General features: G+C 30.5%; 1 protein-coding gene across 1 annotated transcript in view; it reads right to left on the reverse strand.

The window, feature by feature from the left end:
* The window catches only part of LOC124432919 (sodium/calcium exchanger 1), a 72,447-nt gene that overhangs the window by 26,129 nt on the left and 21,516 nt on the right, over positions 1-24,802 (reverse strand). The window contains exons 4-5 of the mRNA XM_046982258.1: positions 11,419-11,610; positions 7,578-7,763 (exon numbers count right to left, since the gene is read on the reverse strand). Coding sequence (XP_046838214.1) covers positions 7,578-7,763; positions 11,419-11,610 — 378 coding nt within the window. The remainder of the gene's footprint in view (positions 1-7,577; positions 7,764-11,418; positions 11,611-24,802) is intronic.

A 24,802-nucleotide genomic window follows, 5' to 3' on the forward strand; every position in this document is an offset into this window, starting at 1 on the left:
TTACAAGATTGGGAGAATAAGCCGATGTTGATTATTATCGATTATTGTTGGACGAAAGGCAACGCGAAGATAACGTTATTATTTCTTATCTTCGCAATATATATATATATATATATATATATATATATATATATATATATATATATATAAGATCGATCAGCTAGCTGCTATTTACATCGTCGACAGAGATAATAACAACGTTTACTGATAATATCGCCAATTTACTCTTCTCGAAACGACGAAATTTCAGGGCGACTAAACTAATTGCCAACCATGGTGTGCTTACGCCGGACTTCATTATCTTGCGTTCGCCCTTCGCTCTAGGGTTATGACAAACCAGCGTGGTTATAAACTTTGTTAAAAGCAGTGGTAAGAGAAACAGGAAGGAAAGCAGAACGGAGATAAAGAGAGAGAGAGAGGGGGGTAGGAGGAGAGGGAGTAAGTAAGACGACTGATAAGTCACCGATAAGCCGTGTCCTTGATTAAATTCACCCTCGAGCCTTCTATATATTTATGTATATACATACATATGTACGTATGTAACTCACAATGTTATTCACTTTACGATTACATTATACCAGAAAGATTTATATACGTTTTACATAATACAACCGATTCTTAGAGGACGACTATAACTCAAAATAAATCTAAGAAAAAAAATAAAGACTTTAAAAGTTTAACATACTCGTAAAGAAATATTATATTACATAGTACATGTAGATATTTGCATCGTAGATGTTTCTTTTATAAAAATAGAAATACATTTTGCATAAAAAATTGTCGTTTTAATTAATTAAATATACAATATTATATATTTAATACTGATAGACAAAGAAAGGATAATGAATATTTATTTGAGTTATATAAAAATCGTGTCGATAAGAAGATGAACAGTCCATTCATTGGAAAAAGTCCATTCGTTTTTTTGTAATGACATTATGAGCCTCTTTCATCTCTTACGAAATTTTATTTCAAGTAATTAAAGCAACGTCGTTGGCAGAATTCTTTGATCTTGATTTAAGAAGATATCTTTAACAAATCCGTGGTTTTATTCTTGGTATCGGGCCCATACGGTAAAAAGCGGAAAAAATGAAGAAAGAAAGAGAATACGGTGGTTTTGAAACATTAAGGAATCAAAGTGAAGTTTTTTCAATGTTTTCATTAAATGCCGCTATTAAAAGTTTTGCAAGAAAGAAATAAAAAGAGAAAAAGAAAGAGAGAGTGAGAGTGAGAGAGAGAGAGTATGTGTGTGTGAGAGAGAGAGAGAGAAAGAAACGTTTTTTTTTTAATGAAAATATAACTATGACATTTTTAATCATTGCAGTTAATATTATGAAAAATAAGACGAAAGAAACAAGTCAACGATCGTTGAATGATACTCGACACATATTTTGTGAAACTCGTTGTCGAATATGACTCGACAAAAAGTTATTGCCTCGTTTATAACTGCTAACCGTATCGTAAATAAATTTTCATTAAAATGATTGAAAATCGTGCCATTATAAAATTACCGTATACACGCGCTGTATACCATTAACAAATTAATCGATAGACATATATTGACATATATTGACAAACTAATTTGCTGTCTTTTTATCTTCTTTTATCTTATTAATTTATTTTTAAATAACAATAAGAGTACGACAAAGAAACATTAATTTCATGAAAATGAAATAAATTCAAGGAAATTGACAATTAGAATTATTGAGAATATAATTATCAGAATATATATATATATATATATATATATATATATATATATATATATTCTATATATATATATATGATATGCTACAATATGCTATGTTGTGTTCTTAATTCAAGTAGAATTTTATTAAATTGTGACTATAGTCTTAGTATATAGCATATAGATCTTTAATATATAACGAGCGTTTAACATTGAGTAATTATAGTCAGCTATAGTAAGTAAAGGATTAAAGAGGCTGAACTTATCGAGATGTAGTGAGACAATTTTTTTTTATCGAGAAAAACCGAGTTAATTGGATCTTTCTTTTTTTCTTTTCTTTTGAATCGTGCAAAGGAATATTTCTGAGCAGTCGAGATCTAAAATCTTACGTAGATAGAAAAGTCGCGTATAATCGTACGCTTTGACAAATAGAATGATTGCCTGAATCGAAAGGAGGGTTGGACTAGACGTTTCCTAGGAAACTGTGATCAGGGATGAATCATCCATAGCGAAGAGTAGTAGAAGTTAGGTCTATCAACGTTTTTACGATTATTTTCTCTCCCTTTTGCTTTTAAGTAATTTTTTTTATCATAAACCAATTTACGAGCAAATTATTTTATAACATTTTCTCTTAACACAGAAATGCTACATAAACCATTGAATTTGTTTTATTATATCAGTAAAAATGTAAATGTTATTTTATCTTATCTTTGCTTTAATAAGACGGAAAAATTTGTAAAAATTGTATATTGTAAAAATCTGTACATCGTAGACATTTGAAAAAATGTATTATTATTATAATACAATATTGTTATAATATATAACAATATTATTATTCCATTAGATAGATATAATATATCTATGTAAAATTCATGAAAATTTCTCGAACGTTTCGTTCGAATTCAATTTCGATTTTGGTTGATACATTAACAAATTGAATGGCCGTATAGGTCACCGTGTGATCTGCGTTGGATTTTACATTAAGATGGTTGTATTTATTTTACGTAAAATGAAACATGATCATGGAAATGCTTTATAATATTATCAGCTGATGCATAGTTGTCGTAGGTATATAATATCATTTTCATATCGTGGATCATTAATAGGTCACGCAACATGGTTCTGCATTTTTAAATCATAAGGGGAATGTATTATTATCGTTTTAAATTATCAATTGTATCTCTTTAATTCTAATTATTACTTTTTATTGCTATACAGCGAGAGTCATATAATTCTCTCACACAATATATAAATAATAAATAATACGAGTATAAAAATGATATATTATATATCAATTATTCATCCAATTATATGTACACATAATTTTGTGATAAATAAAATATAAAATAAAAGTTTATATTGTTTCATACCGATACATTTGGGATTCACACTCTTGACAATCCGTTCGACTTTTTCTCAAGGATCATTTAGAATATATATATATATATATATATATATATATATATATATATATATATTACTCTTGAAAAAATCATTGGATGTACGCTAAAGAATAAAGAAACATTTTTTAAACACTAATAACGATTTTATGTTTTGCGCTTATGGTCTATGTTATATAATATCATACCTTTATATTTTCATTAATCATTTTTTCTTTCGGTTTTAGAAATATCATAACTAAACTTAACGTTTCATAAATCTATCCGTGACTCACGTGGCTTGAACGAAAACCTACACGAATAAATAACTTGGAATTTAACGGGTGTTTATTTAGATGTTATTTTGTATTTTTTTCTTCTTTTTCTTTTTTTTACGAATAGCCTTTGTCTCTTTCGCTCTCAATCTCTTAGTTGGATATCAGATAAACGTTTCAGCGCCTTTGCGAAGCTGAATAATACATGAGCTTTATTAAGCGGTTGCACCTTGTATATCTTTGCATATTTCTTCAAAGAACATCGGGGGAAGTGGTTCGCAGCCAATCTCAGAGGCTAAGGAAGGTGAGATCCCTGATAACTCATCCTTAGGAAGATACTGCAAAGTTCATCGAATCGCAAACGACGTATCCTCTTTCTCTCTCTCTCTCTCTCTCTCTTTTTTTTTAAAGGAGAAAAGAAAAGGAAAAAAGAGGAATATAGAAAGAGAGAGAGAGAGAGAGAGAGAGAGAGAAGATAAATTTAAGCACAACATTAGAAAGCTGGCTATGAAAAAAAATCAATGAGAATGTGAAAGCCAAAGGAACTATTAGAAGTCGCCTTTGGTTTGTGTAAAAGGGCAGGTTTCCCTCTAAAGGATTTTCGTTATTCCAATAAGGATAATTTCACGAGGAAGAGAAAGACGAAAGATCTTTAACCGGTAGACAATGAAGAAACCGCAAATCCCTCGGGTATCCCTTACCGTTCTTCCCCCTTAAGGTAGGATCTCTTACCCCCTTATCCTTATATCTTCCCTTCTCTTACTACTGCCATTTCCTCTGTCCTCTTTTTCTCTCTATTCCATGATTCGAAGCCATTAACCAACCGGTGATGTTATTTCTCGAAAGGAATAGTTCCAAGTTTTAAAGAAAATCGAGCGTATGCAACTAAATCGTTAATTCATTTCGAGTTTCGAGTTAAGCGTTTCTCATTTCGTCATTCGATTACTTCGTAATTTTCTACGTTCAACCATCTAGAAACCAACGAGCGGATGTCTTCTCTTCTTCTTTTAATAATTTTCTCTTCGGTGGATTTAGAGAAATTGCTTCATCGTCTGGTCACATCTTTCTATGATGATGTTGAAAATATAAATGTTTAGCGAACCGAATAACGACAGAAAATCTATAGAATAATGTAAATGTTCTTTGCTTTCGAGCAATTGCAAACGTATTTTTAAGAAATATATTATATGGCAATGATTATGGATCTAAAAGAACGAAAATTTTAATTTTCTTTTCGCGTTTTAAGTTCGCCAGTATTGTTTCAACAAAGATGAAGTCTTGTCTCTCTTTCTTTCTCTCTCTCTCTCTCTCTCTCTCTCTCTCTCTCTCTCTCTTCGAGAATGCATCTTTCCGAAAATGATTGGATTTTAATGTTACATTAAAAAATCTTTTCGTAGCTGTTCTATCTTTTCTTTTTTTTTCTTTATATTTATTATTTTTTTTTTTTATATAAAGGTTTGTAGACAAGAATGAACGGTGAAAGATAATAGTTAAGGAGAAAAAATTTACTAAATTTTCTTTTTTTTTTTTCATTTACGTAACAAGAAAGAAGAAATACGAACTTGGTGTAAGAATTTTGAAAGTTTTTCAAAATTTTTCGAAGTTTTTGTAATTTTAGCTTGCACCGGGGATATTTGAATCATCTACGAGTTGCAGAAGATATTCTCATGTAAATAAAGTATGTTTATGTTGACACACTGATCTACATAATTTTCTTGAAAAGGCATTGACCTACATAAACCTCGGGAGTTACATGCTCGTCTGGTTGCCTGACGTAGAGCCTTTTTTTTCTCGTTATAGCCACTTACATGTTGAAGTACTTACACATGAATAATACATTTTTCATATTTCCAAGGGTTTATTTTCCCATTCGAAACTCGTGAAAATTCGAAACTAAATCCGCCCCTCTTTTTTTAGAATGAACAAATTACCTAGTCCTTATTTACATACTTTTGATATTTATATAATTGATATATAATAACAAGAACAATTTCATTCTATCAATTCATATAATTTTTTTTATATAAATCTTTATCAATTTTGTTTTCTTATAAAATTATTTATCTCCATAAAATTATACGATATTTCGTAATATCTATCTATAACAATGTAATTCTCCAATTTGAATTTATCCTCGATACACGCATGAATATTCTTAAAACACAATTATGTGTGTGTGTGTGTATGCGTATAAAACACTGAAAGGTAAGTTAAGTAACGTAAGGTAAGTTTAAAAGAAAGTTTAAGTTTATCGAAGGAAATTCTCTGTATGTTATTAATTGCCGTTAGTATATGTATATTAGATCTGTAAATTATTATCACAAAAGAGGAAGAGGAAGACAAAGAGAAAAAGAGAGAGAGAGAGAGAGAGAGAGAGAGAGAGAGAGAATGTGTGTGTCAGAAACACTCTTTACTTTCGCTCGAGGGTTTATCGAGTGGCTGTCGACCCGGTAACATCCGAAGCGCGATTGTAAACCACCCGCTCTCCTATATCATAGTATATAACCTATTCTCGTTACGTATAAGTACTCGATAGCCTTGAGAACGTTCGCTAGGCTCGTATCTTTGCCGCCTTTATTACTTATTTAACACATATGAATAAAGATTTATTAACGCGACGTGAAAGAAAAAAAAAACTAATTGGAAAAGCTCTGCATACTATTCGATACGAAATTTCTTTCACAGTGGAGTTGCTTTCTCTATATAAATTTTAGTGCCATTTTTTCTATCTTATAGCCACTATGATAAATGAATAATTGTACGCCAGGAATGTTCGCGTGTTTGTATCCGTGATATATCATAATTGTGCTCACTTTATCAGAGAATAATATTTTTCTATCTGACACTATTACTAATTCTGATTATTATTTCTGATGGATCGTTATTTTCCTAGAGGATTTTAAAAAATTTTTGTCAGATTAATATCTTTTTAATGTATTAATATTTTTGACAGATTATTATTACATTAACGGATTACTGTTTCCTACAAGTTACTATTTTCTGACGAATTAATGTCTCCGAAAGATTATTATTTCTGTCGGATTACTATCTTTGAAATATTGTTATTATCCTGATAGTGATCTACGATGATGATTATGTTTATCGTTATTACGAAATATAGTAATAAAATATTAAATCAAATGAACTTTAGAAATGTATTTAACAGGAATTAAATTATGGAATAAGTGAATTACAAAATTAAACGTTTGTAAGCTTAAAAGGATGATACACGTACATATATAGATATAATATGGATCTAAATGGTCACTTTCCTTTTGATCGAAGAGAAATTTGTCGGTATGTAAATGATACATGATTTCTCTACTCTTCTCTTCTTCCTTTACCCTCCCGCCACTTCAATCTATCTGTCTCTTGTTACCACGGTGATCATAAACCACCATTGTTGAAGCAGTCGACACGTTACCTACATTTACCCACTATGGAAGCTTCACGGTCGAGTGGTTGCGACGACGATTACAAGGCGAGAAACCACAACGGTTTTCAACTGCAGTCGTTTCTCTTTGTTATTACGAAAACCACGGGTGACGTAAACGCGCCGGATTTGCCAGAACTCTCGTACACGCATAGAGGATACGCATACACAAACAATTAAACCCCCTACTTCCTCTCGTTGTTTTTTCTTGTCAAAAACAAAGAACGTTTGATTTACGTTAGCAAATCTCTCCCCTCGATTCTATTTCCCTTCCCTTTGTACCTCCCCCTTCCTTCCTTCCTTTCTTCCTCCCATCCTCCTTCCTTCTTTATCTACTCCACACCCGCTTTACTTTTACTCCTCTCTTTTTTTTTCAAGCTTTTATTCAACTAAAATATTTAACCTTCTGTTTTACGAAGTTACATGCTATTGTGATAACACTAGTTTTACTCTTATGATTAATTTCAAACACTTGTGAGTCATTTCTTTATTTTTAATAAAACAGATTGAAATTGAAAACAGTTTTATTTTATAATTGCTTTCGATTTATACACGTGCGATATTTAAATATACATATGTACCCGTACAAATATGGATGAGATATCCAAGATATAAGAAAAACGTTAATGTACTAAAAAAAATAAATCATATCGCAAGGGAATTAAGAATATCCTAAGAAGATACGAATTACGATAAATTGTTACTGGAAGAAAATCAGAATAGAAAAAAGGAAAGAAATGAAAAAAAAAAAATAAAGGAAAGAAGAAAATCGTAACAAAGGATGAGTTAGCGATGAGACTTACCGGTAGGTGGTACGAAGGCAAAGAGAACCTTCCAGAAGATAGTGATAGAGTGCATGAGATAATCGGTTGGTGTTGGAGATGAGGACTCTCCTCCTTCTCCACTTCCTCCTCCTTCCGCATCGTCCTCTTCGTCGCCACCACTGACAGTTAATGCTTCCGTAAACTGTTCCTTCCAGGAGCTCGTCCCTGTAAGTCATATTTCAGGATTTCTACGAGTATCCTTTCCGGACGACTACATATGTACGTAAGCTTACGTACTCCTCGACAGTAGCCGAGTAAAAGCCACTGGTAAAACCACCCCTTGGGATAGAGCCTGAATTACGACCACGATGCGACAGGGTATCAAGGGCTTCGAAAATGTCTTTTTAACGCGAGAATTCGACTCAACTATTCTTTTCGAGAGCGATCGAGAAATCGAGAAATAGGGAGAATGAAAGAGAGAGAGAGAGAGAAAGAGAGAGAAATTGAGAGAGAAAGAGAGAAAGAGTGATAGATAAATAGGTAGATAGATAGATAGATAGAGAGAGAGAGAGAGAGAGATAAACGGATAAGTAGATAGGTAGATAGATAGAAAGAAAAAGATTGAGAAAGAGAGAGAGGTAGATAGATAGAAAAATAAAGATTGAGAGAGAGAGAGAGAGAAAGAGAAGTAGATAGATAGACAGATAGGTAGATAAATAGAAAGAGAGAGTTAGAGAAAGAGAGAGCCGAAGTTTGGTCAATTTTCTAACCCTGCTAGGATACACGAATCCATTTTTTCTCCTCTCTCTTCAGTATCTCGTATCTGGAGAGGGCCTCGCTGTTAAGAGTTACGTAAAATCGAACTATTCAAGAAGCGATAGATACGTCTACGTATCCTGGGAGATACGTTCGAAGATACCGCATTGCAATGCATTTCCAGATTATTTGCACATCGTTCTATAAATCCGTCGTAGTATAGCCTCGAGAATTCAAGATTCTCAAAAATGTTAAGGGATTCAGGGACCAATCTTGTCTCTTTGGTAAATGATCAATGTTTCCATTTTCATCTTTGTTCTAATATATAAAGCCTGTTTCTTGAATAACACGAGTTAATAATAAAGTTGTTCTTCCTTTGTTCCCTTTCTCTTTCTCTATTTCTGGTTCTTTATCATGTTCATAGTTTTCTCAATTGAAAAATCCTTTCATTCTCGTGGTTCCGTTGAATCATTTTAGTCTGTAAATATTAAAAGATAGAGAAAAAAGAGAAAGAGGTTGTAACGCTTGGCGAAAGGGAAGTGGCCAATATTTGGTTTATCGGAGCTTTTACTCGACATTCTGCGTTGAACAAAAAATATAATTTGTTTGCCAAAAGGGAGAAATGTAAAAGAAGAGAAAAGAGAAATTGAAACTGGATGAATAACGAGTTGCATAAACTCTTAGTAATGAGATGCTAACGCACTTTCTTTCTCTTTCTCTCTCAAATAAGAGACAAATGGAGAGAGAGAGAGAGAGAGAGAGAGAGAGAGAGAGAGAGAGATTGAATGTGTACAAATACAGGCTAAAGCGTATAAATTATATGTTGGTTTGTTGTTTGATGAAAGCTTTCTACTCCAAATAATGACTCCGCGTTCAACTAAAAAAAAAAAAAAAAAAAAAAAGAAGAAAAAAAAAGAAAAATTGTTTTCACGACGCTTACTCCACACCTTTAGGACCTTTAACAGGTTCTCGTAGTTTTAATTGTCTCGTTAAAAGAATGGCCATTGCTACCATTTAAACCCGTCACTTTGTTGTAGAGAAGGAGAAAAAAAAAGAAAAAAAAGAAAAAGAAAGAAAACATTTAAAGTATAATGAGAAGTATAACGCGTACGTTCTTTAAATGAATAAAGGATTCGTTAAGGGAAACAATAGTGTATATGTACTCTTATTCGATAAACGAAACGTATAGAAAACTATTTCATGGAGCACGAGTAGATCCCTAATGCCATGAAGAGAAAAGAAGACTTCTCAAGGCCATTCTTGATAATCGACGTCGCTTTGCGGAAGACTCGCTATCGAATTGCCTTATTATACTGGTGTGTCTTTTGTTCGTCGATTCTAGTTTCGACCTATTCTCTTTCTCTTTCTCTTTCTCTTTCTCTTTCTCTTTCTCTCTCTCTCTCTCTCTCTCTCTCTCTCTCTCTTTCTCTTTCTCTTTCTCTCTACCTTAACCACCCTCACTCTTTGTGAAAGCAATCATTTCAGCTGCTCTCCTTCCTTCCTTCCTTCCTTCCTACCTATCTACCTACCTACCTACCTATCTTCTTTCTTTCCACTTGAAAGCGTTTGACTTTTGGTCGTCCGATTAAAAAGCTCACGAGAGTATTCAAATTATTCGAATTTCGCATTATTTCACGAGTCGCTATATGTCCTTTAGTAAACGATATTAACACGTTCTAAATTAAAATTTCATCGATTTTTTTTTTTTAAATTAATATTTCGAATCGCGACAAAAAGATTTCGATGATCAATTTTAAAACGTTACACATTCAATTCGTTTAAAAATTATTGAATCATCTCGAAATGTAATTTCATGCAATATCAAATAAATAATAAATAAGTAATGTGTATTGAATGCAATCGATTTATTTATTTACAACTCGTGAAAAGAAAAAAAATATATTAACTTCTATATTATTTTGCATTTATAATATTTTAATAATAAATAATAATTATTATAGTTGTCGTAATAATAAACATGATACTACGCAATCGATTTATTTATTTACAACTCGTGAAAAGAAAAAAAAATATATTAACTTCTATATTATTTTGCATTTATAATATTTTAATAATAAATAATAATTATTATAGTTGTCGTAATAATAAACATGATACTACGCACAATGCCGGTTCGTTTAAAAGACATATAAAATGCACTAACGCGATTCAAACTGAAAACATATATCCACGAAGAAATACAAAGAGCCATTATTCTGAAAACATGTAGCATAACGAAAACATTTCTCAATGCAGAAGAGTGAGATTAAACTTGGCAGGGATGAGATTAAACATCGTCTGATCGGTTCAACGACCCAAGGAAACAAGACTAAAAAACGAAAAAATGAAAAAAATAATAATAATGAAAACAAAATAAATAAATAAATAAATAAATAATAATAATAATAATTTTTAATTAAATTTGTTTTTCTCATAAGTTTATAAACAGCGAAGGATAATAAAGTTTCAACGACTACAGTCATCATCATCAACATGATGGCTTTAAAGGATTAATGACTCTTGTGAACTGTAATTTCTAGAACGATGATGAATCATTTCCTTTTTCTAAGTACTTACTTACTGTTCGAACTACTTGTTCATTTAAAACTTTCGTTTTTTCTCTCTCTTTTTTTCTTCTATTTTTTCCTTTCTCTTTTTTTTTATTTTTTCTACAGAAATCACGTAGAGTCACGTAAGTTATCGTCGATAGAATTACCTTAGAAGTTTAATATCTGTTTCCTGAATACATCAACCATTTTATCACGAAAAGTTCAATGAATTATCAAATTCTTTACGTGTATTTCGACATTTAGAAGAAACATGAAATTTCGTCGATTCAATTTGCCCCGATTAAATAAATTTGTCTTCATGCTCTTCAATAAACATTCGAAATTTCTTTATCCTTTAAGATCATAACTATAAAAGAAATGATATCAGTTACGAGCTACGAAGTTTCACTACTTCAAGTATATAAGAGTATATATATGTTACAATGTACAACGTTATGTTTTTGGCATAAATCCAAAGAAAAAAAAAAGAGGAAAAGAAAAAGAAAAAGAAAATAAATTGACAATTGGAAAGAATTCAATTGCATTTAGAAAAAGAAAGAAAATGTACGACTTACCGAGCAATATCGAAGCGTTCGCCCTCTGAACGAGTTTATCTACGGTATTTTTGAACTCCTTTGATTCTTTAATTCTTATTTGCGCTTTGGACACTTCACCCAGTTTTGGTTTACCCAGAAGTGCCATTTTTTCTTCTTCCGTTCTTTCTTCGGGTTGTTTCAATTCCGCGGCTACGGCGATTCCTGCTTCGGCTAAAATCAAAAATTCACGTATCGCTACTTCAGTAGAGTTGAAAACTGTACATCCATTGTTCTTTTTAAATGACTCGATATGTGATCATTCGAAAGAAATAGAATAGATCTTTTTCAGAAGTTACCAATAGTATCGAGCAATTTTTTTGAAAGCTATGAAACAAAAAAGAAAAAGAAGAGAAAAAAATCTATCAGCCTTTTCGATTCTCCGTCTGATCACATACCGAGCTGTACTACTCGCAGCGATTCGTATGTAAACTCGACTATACTACTTGTGTATATGTATGTGCGTGCATGCGTATGTGTATATATATATATATAGTATAAATGTAAACTGTAGTATAACCGATCGCCTACATCGTTGTGGAAGATCGAAAGCCGGAGCTTTAAATCGATTCTATGGTTATGTTACGCTACGGAAATAGCAACTGTTATTTCTACGATCAACTTTATTTACACGTCTTCCTGTACTAGGAATATGTAGACAATTTAATACGTATATAACTATATCTATATAATGTTTGTGTATGTGTCTGTATGTGTATATACATATGTATGAATGTATATGTATGTATAAGTATATATATATATATATATATATATATATATATATATATATGTATGTATATATATACATATACACATGGGTATATAACTAAAAAACATAATACATTCTCTAAATATCCATTGTAAGATTTTAATCATAATTTATCATAACGATTTATTTAAAAGCATTTAATTAAAATAGAGATAATCTGTGAGATGAATTTTTTCTTTTTTTCTAACTTATATAGTCGATTAAACGATAGTAGATAACAAAAAATTCTTAAGATCTTCTTTATAGAAGATGTATTTTAATCTAAATGCTTTAAGAATATCGAGGCGTGGGGAATAAAAAATAAAAGAGAAAAATAATCAATAAATAAATAAAACGTTCTTCACATTTCGATATAAAACTATTGATATTAGTTTCTCCAATTTTCACGATTTCCTGTAATTTGAGGAAGATTGTAGTAACTCGATAGTAAGTCGTTCCTGTCTGCGATAAACAGTATACATCAGGATATTACTCTTCAACGTGGGTAACGCTTTACGTCCGTAATAAATATTCGAAAGGATTGCTTCCTCAGATATACATATATATTTACATATATATATATATATATATATATATATATATATAATATATATATTTATATATATATGTGTGGAACGTAAAAGGCACACGATATGGATATTAAAAACCTACTATTTCTTCCGGCATTTTTCTACTCCTTTTTCTATCGACATAAACAAAACGAAGAAATTTAATCGATTTTTTCTTCTCTCCGATAAAATATAAAATGTCAAAAAAACGGGAAAAATAATATAACGCATAAACGAGATTTCCTATCGATAAGCAAATACTTGACGTATAACGTTCCTTTTTCATATTTTTCTTTGACTAAAGTTATTTAAAAAGAAATGTGTTTATTAGAATCTACGTTCTTTAATCCAACGAACGAATGAACGATATATATATATATATATATATATATATATATATATATATTATATGATATATATATGATATATGATATATATATATATATAATATATATAATATATATATATATATAGAGAGAGAGACGAAAAGTTTTGAAATGGTTTGAAAAGTTTAAGTGACTTCTCAATGTTATTACGCGCTAGAAAAGTACGCAGAGAGAAGTTTACGCTGCGTTCAGAAGCGACCGTATATTTTTTAGTTCTCAGCGGAAGTTATGAGACTGTGGAAAAGTCTTTTCTCGTTGTACGTAAACTCAAAAATGAATGTATCTTAAGTACTTTACGTGGAATCGCTTAGACATTCTACATTTTTCTTCATGAAATATTTATAACAATCGAACTCGACTCTTTTTCCTCTTCTTTACTAGACCAAAAATTTCAATTCAACGAGAAAGAGAGAGGGAGAGAGAGAGAGAGAGACATCGTTCGTCGAATAATTATTCCTTTTCAGATTCGTATCACTCTATATCCTATATTTCTGGATAAAGTTTAACAAGGGTACCTCCCTTTCTTTGAAAAAACTTTGTTCAAGGAAATGTTTTATTTAGTTGATGCATTTTATTGTGAAGAAACTTCTTTTTCTTCTTTTTTTTCCTTCTTCTTCTTCTGTACGATTAGAAAGAAAGAAAAAATTATAAAGAACAATAAAAATTATGTCTACAGAACGAAGAAACTTCGATGAAAGTACATACATAGAAAGTTCCTTTGTATACGGGGATATATTTCTTAGTATAGTTACTTTGGCAAACTCTCATCGTTGGATGTTTAATAAAGGCCGATATAGGCATAGAGTTTAAGGAAATTCATACGTACGCTTCCACTTTCTGCGGTTAAGTAATTAAACTACTCTTTTGAGATAGAGTTATCTCGCTTGACTTATGTATAATATCAGCTGAAAGCTTTGTAGTCATTTAACAATATGACTAGACCATTTTTCTCTTTAACATTGAATTTGAAATTATTTGTTTAATCGTAATAATCTATTATTGTAGATATTATAATTGTTACGATAATTTTGAAAGAGGAAAATTAAACTAAATCGATAAATAACGAAACCAATATTGCAACACGAATAACGTTTGCCCTGTATCTATCGGGAAATGTAATTACCTGCATTTACTCTTCTCAAACCCACTCAATCACCCTTTTCCCACCGTTCTTCTTTAGCAGCCGGTCATTTTCGTCGACACAGGATTGACATTGAAAAACAAAACTAATTTCCAAACCTAATGGACTCGTCTCGCTTTGTTTCGAACCGAATCGATTAGCAAATTTCCCTTTGCTTTATCGACTCGCTCAATTTTTTTTTCAATATTATTTAAACTCTTTTCTTTTTTATCATTCGTCGTAGACTTAATATCAACGATAATTATTTTTCGTTATAGAAATATATTTGAAATATCAGATATACATGTAACTTTAATAAGGAAATACTTCTTAATTACAAAATGAAAATTCTAACTTTTATCAATAATATTTTCTATTTGTATCTAAAGCGTCTACATTTCCATGATATTTCTACCATATGTATGTTTGAAACTCAAGAAAATTAATTTGCTTGGTTTGCATTTGGTTTTGGATCACTAGCGGTTGTGGTCAACAAATTTTATCAAATCGATATTGGTATATATGTGTACATATGTATATATAATATATGTAGCATAGGTCAAACGGTGAACGGAATGAAGATTAACCAAACTTTTAATATGGAAATTATAGAGATGGTGAACATTTATATGATTTATTTAAAGAGAATTTCTATTTTTTATGTCGACTTTTAGTCAGATTTAATATTTTATAAAAACGTGCATTAATCAAAAAATAGGAAATGAACTTTAGTAGAAAGATTTCCTGTCAGGGTAAAAGGAAATGGAAGTGGTTAAGTTAGAATTTTCTTTCTCTTCAGGAGGAACAAACTTCTCGTGGAATTTATTTTTTTGTCGTGGTGATATAAGGAAGGCGGGTCAGGGGCGTGGATGGGACGGGAAGAAGGAGAGACGTGAAGCAAAATTCTTTTACATAAATTTCCGCGAGACTAATAAGAAAACGAATTAGTTTGACCGTAATTCTCTTAACTATTACTATAGTTCTTTCCTAAACGAACTTCCGTCGTACGCTAAAACTTTACCGAGCAGAACGTTTTACGAGAGGAATTTGATGTGACAACATTAATGTCCATCGTCACGTTTATCTATCTCTTTTTATATTTTCCCCCATATAATCCATATTACCTAATATCTAATTAAATTAAAAGTAATTGCATTGAGCATTTATGTCTTTGTTTTTCATTCGAACAATGATAAAAAAATAAAAAATAAAAAATAAAAATAGAAATAAAAAAGAAAGATAAATATTTGTTCCTTTAGAGAGAGGGATAGAGAGAGAGAGAGAGAGAGAGAGAGAGAGAGAGAGAGAGAGAACTTTTAGAATTACTGTGGAATAGAAACGGTAAAGTAAGTATAACGTAAACAGAAAGAGCGATAGATTTTAAGAGACAACTGTTGTTATGATGTAAGCGTTCAGTAATATATGTACTGAAAACATTCACAATTTTTCGAGCTAGCATATTATTACTTTTCTCTCGTATACTATGTTCTATATAGGAGATAAAAAAAATGTATGAAAATCGAATGAGATAAATGTCGGACGTCGTGGTATGTAGATTATAAAGAAAACATTTCTCAATCTTTTTATTGTACTATTATCAATAAATTCCTTTCATAATGATCAAATTGGCTAAAAACGTTTATAATAAATAATTTTTAAGAATCTAATAGATCGAAGTCGTTGTATATTATTTTAAAGATACGACTTGTTACTACGATATTATCGCGAATTTGCAAAAACATTTTACTAAAACTTAATAGAAACTTTTTTTACAAGTTTTTCGATTAAAATTTTAGACGGACTGTCACCCGTAGTTTGAGAAACGATATTATAAACAATATAAAGGACAAATTTTATTACGAAAGAGAAAGTTTAGACTGATATTTCGATATTACGAAAAGATATGCATTTATATTATAGATCAAAATTGACATAAATCTTATAATCTCTAATATGTTAGCAGATCTATAAATCTTTATATCTGTATATACATACATGTAGATTTAAAGATTTATATATTTCTACATCTATATATCAATAGATCATATAATCTATGTCATTTGATTTGTAACCTATTCGATATACATTGACATAATATTACCTAAGCCGCAACGTATAAGCGATTTAAATGATTTTCTCGATAAATTATATATCTAAAACACAGATAGAACGTCCATCTTAAGCAACCTTGAAAAACCTTCATTCTTAGTATCACAAACGACATACAACCTGTTTGACAAGGAAAAGGATGCTTCGTTCGTACTTCGACTATTATTTTGTTATAAATAATTTTTAAAAGAAAATGGTTGGAAAGGTGATAAAGGAAATGGTATAACATAATAGATAATTCTAACGTAAGATATAAATATACACGTATAACATTTATGTACATAGTACGTTGTTATTACCATTTACATACACACACACATACAATACACGATATATTAGTATCTATCTTTTCTACGAAGCGAATGGTAACTCTTAGAGGTGAAATGTCGAGTTTTCAAAGCGTCTATAATTCAAACGGAACAGAAGGCAGACCTCCTTTTGCTCTATACGTAGTTAGCTATGTATATACACATATGTACATACCTATGTGTATTTCGAAAGAAGCTCTATCCCCTGTTTGGTATTATAGCAAAGCGACTTTAGAGTACGATTCGAAAGCTTTACAATCCGCAATCCGCAATCTGACAAGGCCAATGATATATTCGCATGGTTCTTGCTAAAGTTCAACGTTTCGATCAATCTGAAAGAGACGTAAACTTGCTTCGAAAGCACCGAACTGTCGTCGTTAAGCTTAGACCGTTCTAGATCGATCATCCAATTTCGTATGTGCATCGACAAAAATGTAAAAATTTTATAAGAACAAACTCTCTTTGGATTTTGACCATTAGATTCACGTTTTCTTTTCCTTTCCTTTATCTTTTTCTTTGTTTGTATCGAAAAAGGTTAATTTAAAAAAACAGATTTCGATATACATACAAAATACATACACATACATATGTATCTATAATTTTTAAAATATTCAATGATCATATGATCTTGCATGTAAAAATGTTTGCGCGAAGTTACAAAGATATAAATTTGATTTCAACGAATTTTACAGCATAGAAATATCGTCGTTCAACTTTGACTATTCGGTCTCTCCTCGATCGATCATTTAATATCGTAAGTGCATCATAAAAGTACGTACGCTATCGACGAAATGTAAATAAATTTTATAAGAACAAACTCTCTTGAACTTTAATCATGAAATTTACATTTTTCTTTTGTATCGATAAAGATCGATGTAAAAGACATAGATGTCGATATATCGTATGTATGTATGTATGTATAGGTATTCACAATTTTTAAAATATTCAATGATCAAATAATCTTCCACGGATGAAATGTTCGCGTGATAATTACAAAGATGTAAGTTTGATTTCAACGTATTCTCTTACTTAGCACCGGATTGTCATTTTTAATCTTTGACTGTTTGGTTTTTCCTCAATCGATCACTTAATTTCGTAAGTGCATCGTATAAGTAAGTGCATCAACTAAATGTAGAAATTTTATAAGAAAAAACTCTCTTTAATTTTAGACCATGAAATAGACGTTCTTTTTCTGTATCGGATAAAATATCGATATATGAGCCGTTCTTCACAAATCAATTCGATTACTTTTTGAATTTTTTAAAAAATTTAAGTGTAGAAAGCACTTAATGGAGTCCTCACTCTTTATATTCATAATAAATTTCCATTATGTAATACTAATAAATAGCAAAATTTTTTTCGGCCATTGAATAAAAAATAATTTATTTCAGTAATAACAATTATTCTAAGGACTATTTTATCTTATTCACTTTATAAAGTCGTTAAATGAAAGCTACATTTGCATTTATATTAACATTCTATAACATTTATTTGAATTTATATTTTAAAGAGAATTTTAAATAGCAATTTATATCATTTCATTACATTTCTTCTACTTTTTGTTTTATGGAGTTAATCGATTTGCCAAATGAGCGGTTCGTATAGAATTGTGGAACAATTTTTAAAATATTCTATTATTACACGATTTTGCACGATTGAAAATATTTACGTCCGATTAGTAAAATGTAAATATGATTTTAATGAGTTCTTGATTTTAATGTAAATGAGATAAAAGTGGTAACTTTGTGTTTATGTACATATGTTGATGCTAGAACAAAGAAGAAAAAGAGAAAGAAAAAGAGAAAGAAAAAGAGAAAGAGAGAGAGAGAGATAGATAGATAGATAGATAGATAGATAGAGAAAGAAAGAGAGACATAAAAGCGAAGCTCTGGCGCTATTCTTTCAAACGTTTCAATGAAGTGTAGAAGAGCAACGGGTATGGTACAATGCAAATTCTTCATCTTTGTTATCACTCTATATCTATCTCTATCTATCTCTATATCTTTTTTATCTTCTTCTATCTCTCGACAATTTCATCGGTCTTTAAACTGTAGTAAAAAATATCTCGTCGGAACAGCAACGAAATTTGTTCCGTCGACAAAGAAGACAACTACCATGTCAGAATTCAATCCTCAAGAGAGATAGAGAAATTGTATATCGTACTATAGTAGAACTTTCGCTATTAGATCGTAACCTTTCTTTATCATGTTTTTTTTGTTCTTTTTTTTTCTATATCTCGTCAAAGGAAGTACATTCAATGAAATGGTAATACGAGTAAATACAATAAAGAAGTTGCCCCCTCCTTTTACATTTTCTTCGTAAGAATATTAGTTACTACAAGTTACTACAGTAATAATTCTCAATTAACTCATTTTTTGAGAATGAAGAACGTGGACTCTCTGTGGACGACGTTTTCTTAACGAAGAACTATTATAGTAACTATACACCATTTGGATTCTTGAAAGTTGTGTACAAAATACTTAAGTTTCTAGAGAAAATGTAAACGATTATGATCGTTCGGAATTTTTAATTATCGATATAAATAAAAATATATTATAATTTAAAGCAATGTTACCATTTACTTAATATTAAAATAAATATATACGATTAAATCCGTAGTTAAAGGCATCGAAGCACCGATAGCTAATTTCGTTCAAGTTCATACATTTTCGCGACAAAATCGTCCGTAGAGGCGATACCCGTTACACGGCCAGTTCCATCGTAGCTATAGGGTTAAATTTAAACGTCAAGTCGACACGAACGTTCTTATTAAAATTAGAAAACTCGGTCGTTTCTCAAAATACTATACCTTTACCCCTTTTTCCATTCCGTTCGTCTTTAACGAGCCGTTTTTTGAGACATTTTTTTTTAAATATCTTGATATTAGTGCACATTCAACGTTTAAGAAAAGAAAAAAAAGAAGGAACGTATAAAGTGATTCAATAATTTTTTTTTACCATATTGTTCACTTTAAGTTGCAATTTAAAACGCCTTCTCCTAATTACCCAAAGCCCTCCTTCCTTCCATCATTTTTGCATTTCCTTTTCTTTAAACGACTTTGTGATAATTGCAAAAGAAGGTATCCCCTTTTTTACCACGAACCAATTACCTCTTTTAACGAGATCTACAAGATCACGTTTATAACGAGACATCTTTTGCTAAGTCAGACGAGGCAATGTTTTCAAAGGGAAGTTGAAGAGAAAGAAAAATGTACGAGACGTGTAAAAGCAACAAAGTGGCTTGGTACGTTTATATAATTTTTAACTATTATCACGAAGAAGTAAGAATATAATCTTATCGTTGTTCTATATACATACATCGCTTTACATATATCGCTTTAATTGGAAAGAATACATGGTAAGATTATCAACTGTTAAAAAATATTTCTATCGAGTGTTTTTATGATCTTCGAATTTATTTTTCCAATATAGGAAAAAGATAAGAAGGAAGAAAGATTAAATATATCCATTCGTGTCGAATCGTAAATAGATTAAGGCAAAAGAGAAAAACAGAAAATTAGAAAATAAGGATATAGTAAGGAGAGTCTCTCTCAGGTTTCAACGTTCCTGTACAAATGTCGAGAGTTTCTTCATCCTTTCAGTAGTATTGGGCGCGCGCATGAACACACCTATTTTAGCTCTCAGCAAGGGATTACGTTCTTCGCACTGTATTGCAGATTAGTTTAAAACAAATTGTCCTGCCATCTGGTTTGTCATCGAGAGCCTGGTACCATAGCGTTCGCAATGTGAATCCGCGCTTTAGGTAAATTGAATTTTCCGCTTTTATCCTGTTTTCTCTTTTCCCCTTTTCTTTTCTTTTCTCTTTTTTTTCTTTTCCCTTTTCTTTTTTTTCCAGATTTATCCTTTTACATTTGATTATGTTCGTCCACATTCTAAAAAAAAAAAAAAGAAAAAAAGAGAAAGGAACATGTTCACAGATTACAAAATATTAAAAATTTCATCAGACTAAAATAAGATCTAATTGACACGAACATCTTTATTATTGGACGTAAAAAACATAGGGGAAAAAAAAAAGAAAAAAAAGAAAAAAGAAAAATTTTATCATATCGTCCGTTAGAGATAAAAGTTTATAATGGAATACGAAACGTCACAGTCTCATTTGGATCATACAAAAGGATTAGATGGACTTCAGAATCACTGATGGATTTCGAAAATTCTTTGCAAAAGGTAATTTAGAAGTTGGAAGTTTACAAGGATAAAGCTGGCGGTTGATATTATCGTGTCGAGGACATACCGCAAGGAGGTCAACCGGGAATTGGTTCCATGGAAGCGGATAGGAATCTATGGTACTGGAGGGAGGAGCTCAATCATACGATTTACGTAGACGTGACCTTTATCTATGATCGTTTCGAGCCTTAACAATTTTACAGAAAATGTCATCGTTAAAAGCGTCATGGTTACCAATAATCACTCAAGCAAAATCGATCAATTCGTTTTTGATCACGAGATGTTTTATTTTTCGACACTAATCCTATTTATTATTTTATTTTAAATCATTATAGATGATACAATATATATATATATATATATATATATATATATATATATATATTTATTTATTTATTCATATTTATATTTATATTTATATAGAATATAAATATATATATATATATATATATATTAATTTATTAATGTATATTAATCTCTAAAATAAACTATTGTAGTAAATTTTCACCCTCGGTAGTCTTAATGTAATTTTCTTTTATGTTACCTATTAAGAATTAATTGATATAATATAAATTTGTCGATATATATATATATATATATATATATATATATATATATATATATATATATATACATTAATATTGATGTACATTAAAGTCTTGTTAAAGTACAAGGAAAAAGTATTTAAGTCCTGCTTTTACGAACACAGGGAAGAATACTTCAAATTGAGAGAATGGAAACAAACTTAACTTTTAAAATATTAGAAACTTTCCTGTAAACTACAAAAAGCTTGAAGAACCTGTAATATCGAAAGTTTTCTTTGTACTCTCTTTTCGTATTTATCTCTTTTCTTTACTACAAAGATAGAATTACTAATCTCCACGTTCGTTGGATTTGTTTATTAACTTTCTGTGAAGGATAGTATATTTTAACATTTGTTCTCTTTTAAATTTGACTTTTATCTCGAGTGAGAAAAAAGATAAAAGGAGGATATTGGTTTTCTTTCAGAGTTACAAAGTTTTTAATTTATAAAATATTGAATTGATTCCTTAAAGGAATGATTGAAATTTTATTTTCAGGATAAAAAATACACAAATTACAAAATGGGTAAGAAGATCTTAGGTGGTTATTTATGATAATTATGATAATTGATTTGAAAAATAAAATATTCATTTAGAATTTCATTGATGATAGTATCATCGTGATTATTTTATACTATCTTTCGAGAATTAATTAATGTCATTTTTCTAATTGATTTCTTTCAAATAAAATGTTTAAGATTAAATTTTTCATCCGTAATATAATTATTGTGATTTTTTTAATGCTATCTTTTGAAACTAATTAAAATAATATTCTAATTGATCTCACAAATAAAACATTCAAATAAAATTTTCATCAGTTACAAACATGATTTATATTGTTTCCCTTTTTAAGGTTTAATTAAAGGGCAAATAAGATACTTACCATTAATAGGTAATTAGTATCAGAAACTCTCTCATGAAAGTTTTACGAGGAAGTTCTCTCCTTTCGAAGTACTCGTTTGATTGGTTTCTTTTTTCTTCTTTTTTTCCTTTTTCCACATTTCGCAAAAGTATTCTAGTTTTAAAGACATTTGGGCTCTGAGGTCAGGTTATAAGAAAAGACGCACACACGTGCGTCTTATATTTCAAAAGATGGGAAAGTCGCGTTTTTACGAAGACAGAGTACGAAATAACCTGTCAGATAGATAGATAGTAAGAGAAGGAAAGAGAGAGAAGGAAAGAGAGAGAGAGAGAATAGAGCCGTGGAAGGGCGAAAGGCTTAAGGGTTATTGAAGTAGATCGAAAAAGAGAACGTGACCTAAGTGTGAAAATACATACTTCTTATTTTACGACTAGATATTATATTTTTTCGTTCTCGCGTTCCTCTATCTTTTTATTTTCTCCCTTAATTTTTTCTTTTTTATTTGTAAATAATTTCTCAAGAATCTATGTATCGCGATAAAAGCTTATCGATTCGATAAATAAATTTACAAAATACCCAATCAGGATTTGACAAATTTCAAATTTCACGATTAACCGAAATTAGAAAAATCATAAATTTTTTTGGATCTTAGATCGATACGTATTAATAACATTATGACGAAAAAAGAAAAAAGAAACATTTCAATAAATAAATAAATAAATTAATAAATAAATAAATATATATATATATATATATAAGGTACATAACGAATGTCTGTAAATCAAGTGTTAATTACTGATAGAAATCATGTCTCGATTTCATTAATATTCAACGATGTTTTTCATTCGATTAACCTTCTTTGAATAACTTGGATGATCTTCGTGTTGAAACGACCCGAGTTTTATGACTTGAAACGAGTTTGAATGAAAATTTGACATAATAAAAAATGAGAACGTACAAAGGATATTGCTGTTGTGAAAATGGTTCGTCATCAGAGCGTTATTAATCGCTTTACATACACTCATTGTTTATCAACGGTCCTTTTCGGTTCTCTCTCTCTCTCTCTCTCTCTCTCTCTCTCTCTCTCTCTCTCTCTCTCTCGTTCTCTCTACTTCTTTTAACGTTCTCGTTAAGCGTTGATTTAGGTTGAGATCGAGTCCTCGAAAGTAAGGTCCATTCGTGCAAGCATCTCTTGACCCGACCTATAATACCACTTGTAATACATACAAAGATCACTAAGAAATAAATCGAGCTTTAAAAAGATCTCGTCTTGAAGCTTATCACATTCTTTTGTACCAATGGCGACTTATATATATATATAATATCGTATATATATATATAATATCGTAATATATATATATAATATCGTAAGTTTTTTATTCTATTACGAATACCTTTTATTTCGTTTCCAATGAAAGTGGAAAAAGAACATTATCGAATTCGTCGAGAATTCGTCGAAGTAAAGTCTAAATCAGTGAGGAAATCAAAATGAATGGGATACCCGATTATATATCCTGGTATTACTACATACAAGTCCGGAAAAGCATCCTACCAACTGGACAACTCTTTGTACGTCCCCTAGAGACCCGTGCAAATGGATGTTCTCGTGATATATGAGATTTCACGCTACGTTCTGATAACATTACCGCGATCGCCTCTAGAGATTTACCGTATTGTAGAACAACCGGACGAGTTTTCTCTCAATATGAAAGTGTATTAGCTATGTATTAGAAAACGGGACTGTCCTTAAATATATTTGACTACGCCGAAATTGAATACGCTCAAATTAAGTGTATCTTTCCTGTCATTTCTTTTTTTCCTTCTTTTTCTTTTTCCTTTTCTTTTTTTTTTCCTTTTTCTTTTTTTCATTCGCCGTCCGTTAATCCGTGAAAGGAAAATCGAGTCACGTTTTGCGATGAGAGATTTTTCAAATAAAACTATCCATAGGCACTCGATGAGCTCTTATTTGTTCGTTGGTTACCAATCGTTAATTGATTAGATTATTTTGTCTTTTTGAAAAAAAAAAGAAAAAAGAAAGTGATTCAATCGAATTAGATTCACGTTCGATATCTAAAATCCTTGTGTCCAACGGATATATTTCCAATTCTTTGTTTTTTTTAATTAAAAACACAATTTATCTTACGACAAGTGAAAACGTTAATTGACAGTTCGTTCGATTTCCATCTGACAAAAAAAAAAGGAAGAAAGCAAGAAATGTACTTTCCAGTCCGAATATATTTTTAATAAACAGTCATTATTAAAATTTTTTTTTTATGAAATCACACATCTTACTCCGCTCTCGAATCTAATCCCATTACCTAATCCTGTGCAATTACTGTGACATCGATTCGTTATAGTCTCTCCCTGGACACTGATTTAACGTCTTTCGGTATTACACCTTTCGAATGCTTTAATGTACCATCGAGCTTCACGGGAATTACTTCGATCGAATTTTTCGACAACGATTTAATTATTTCACCGATGTTACCCAAA

The sequence above is a fragment of the Vespa crabro genome, chromosome 2 (assembly GCF_910589235.1).
Source record: "Vespa crabro chromosome 2, iyVesCrab1.2, whole genome shotgun sequence".
NCBI lineage: Eukaryota > Metazoa > Arthropoda > Insecta > Hymenoptera > Vespidae > Vespa > Vespa crabro.